The sequence below is a fragment of the Amphimedon queenslandica genome, unplaced genomic scaffold, assembly GCF_000090795.2.
Source record: "Amphimedon queenslandica unplaced genomic scaffold, v1.1 AMPQUscaffold_12861, whole genome shotgun sequence".
In the NCBI taxonomy this organism is placed as follows: Eukaryota; Metazoa; Porifera; class Demospongiae; order Haplosclerida; family Niphatidae; genus Amphimedon; species Amphimedon queenslandica.
In genome coordinates, this window is record NW_003546903.1 from 4,583 (window position 1) to 5,688 (window position 1,106).

General features: G+C 39.0%; 1 protein-coding gene across 1 annotated transcript; it reads left to right on the forward strand.

Moving 5' to 3' along the window:
• Window positions 1-271: 271 nt before the first annotated feature.
• Window positions 272-958, forward strand: LOC109586476 (rab9 effector protein with kelch motifs-like). Its single transcript, XM_020002670.1, has 2 exons — window positions 272-308; window positions 453-958. Exons 1-2 carry the CDS (start codon window positions 296-298, stop codon window positions 944-946), a joined length of 507 nt encoding a protein of 168 aa, XP_019858229.1. The 5' UTR covers window positions 272-295; the 3' UTR covers window positions 947-958.
• Window positions 959-1,106: the final 148 nt, after the last annotated feature.

The following is a 1,106-nucleotide window of genomic DNA, read 5'->3' on the forward strand; positions in this document are numbered from 1 at the left end:
GTTTGACTGGTTCAGTGAACCGGTTTTACGAGCTTGTTTCAATAAGGATTCTGGTACAGTCCCCTCCTTACCTACCCCATCACTTTGACTAGGAGAAGTGAAGAAGTTTGGATTTGGCTTGAGTCTAGTAGACTGAACCAGCAGATTTTCTACTGGCACCACGACTGGAACTCATTTTGATTTTATGAATTTGGACAGATGGGTGTGGTCTTATCTTGCATAGTATCTAGTATAGTATAGTAGTTAGGGCGTAACTCTAATATCTATGGTTAGGGTGGGGCTGGTATTTGCAAGAATGGCATCTAAAAGTGAGTGCCACTATTCTCTTCTCTTTGTATCTCTTTCATTCATTCTTTGTCTCTCTTACTCTCTCACTTACTTTACTCCTCTGTATCCTGTCCTTATTCTAACTCATCACTATGTTTGTTACTGGTACCTCTTGTTCTCTATAGACTATCAACCAGTGAAGAGATCGGGACACTCCACAGTAAAGGTAGGAGACTACCTATATATGTGGGGTGGGGCCGGGTCTGGAGTACAATATGATTTAATGGAAGTGTATCACTTACCAACTGGTGCTTGGGACCAGAAACCTACTACTGGTACATGGCCACCAGGTACCAGGGGCTATTCATCAGTCGCTATAGGAAAGGACATATATTATTTCGGTGGATTTGGCAGTGTTATTTATGAAAACAGCTTACATTGTTTCAATGTGGATTCATTCAAGTGGAGGGAACTCTCTCCTAGTTCTGATTATGGTCCAATGAAGAAGGGATTCTGTGGAATGGTGTCAGCTCATTTTGACGGTGAAGATTATCTTGTAATAATTGGAGGACTAGGATCATCTTCTACACCTAAGCAACCTAATGCTCAGTATAATAATTATTATGGTGATTTGAGATGTAATGAGATACATTATTACAGGATTTCATCAGGTCAGTAATTCTCATCATTGATTCACAATAGTTGATCAGTATTTCAAACTGAATAATTTATATTAATGTACATAAAACAGATTGATATTAATTAAGTGTGTTTGTTAGTGTGTCTCTGTGTGTCATGTGTTTGTGTGTGATGGTAACATGTGTCTATATGTGACGTGT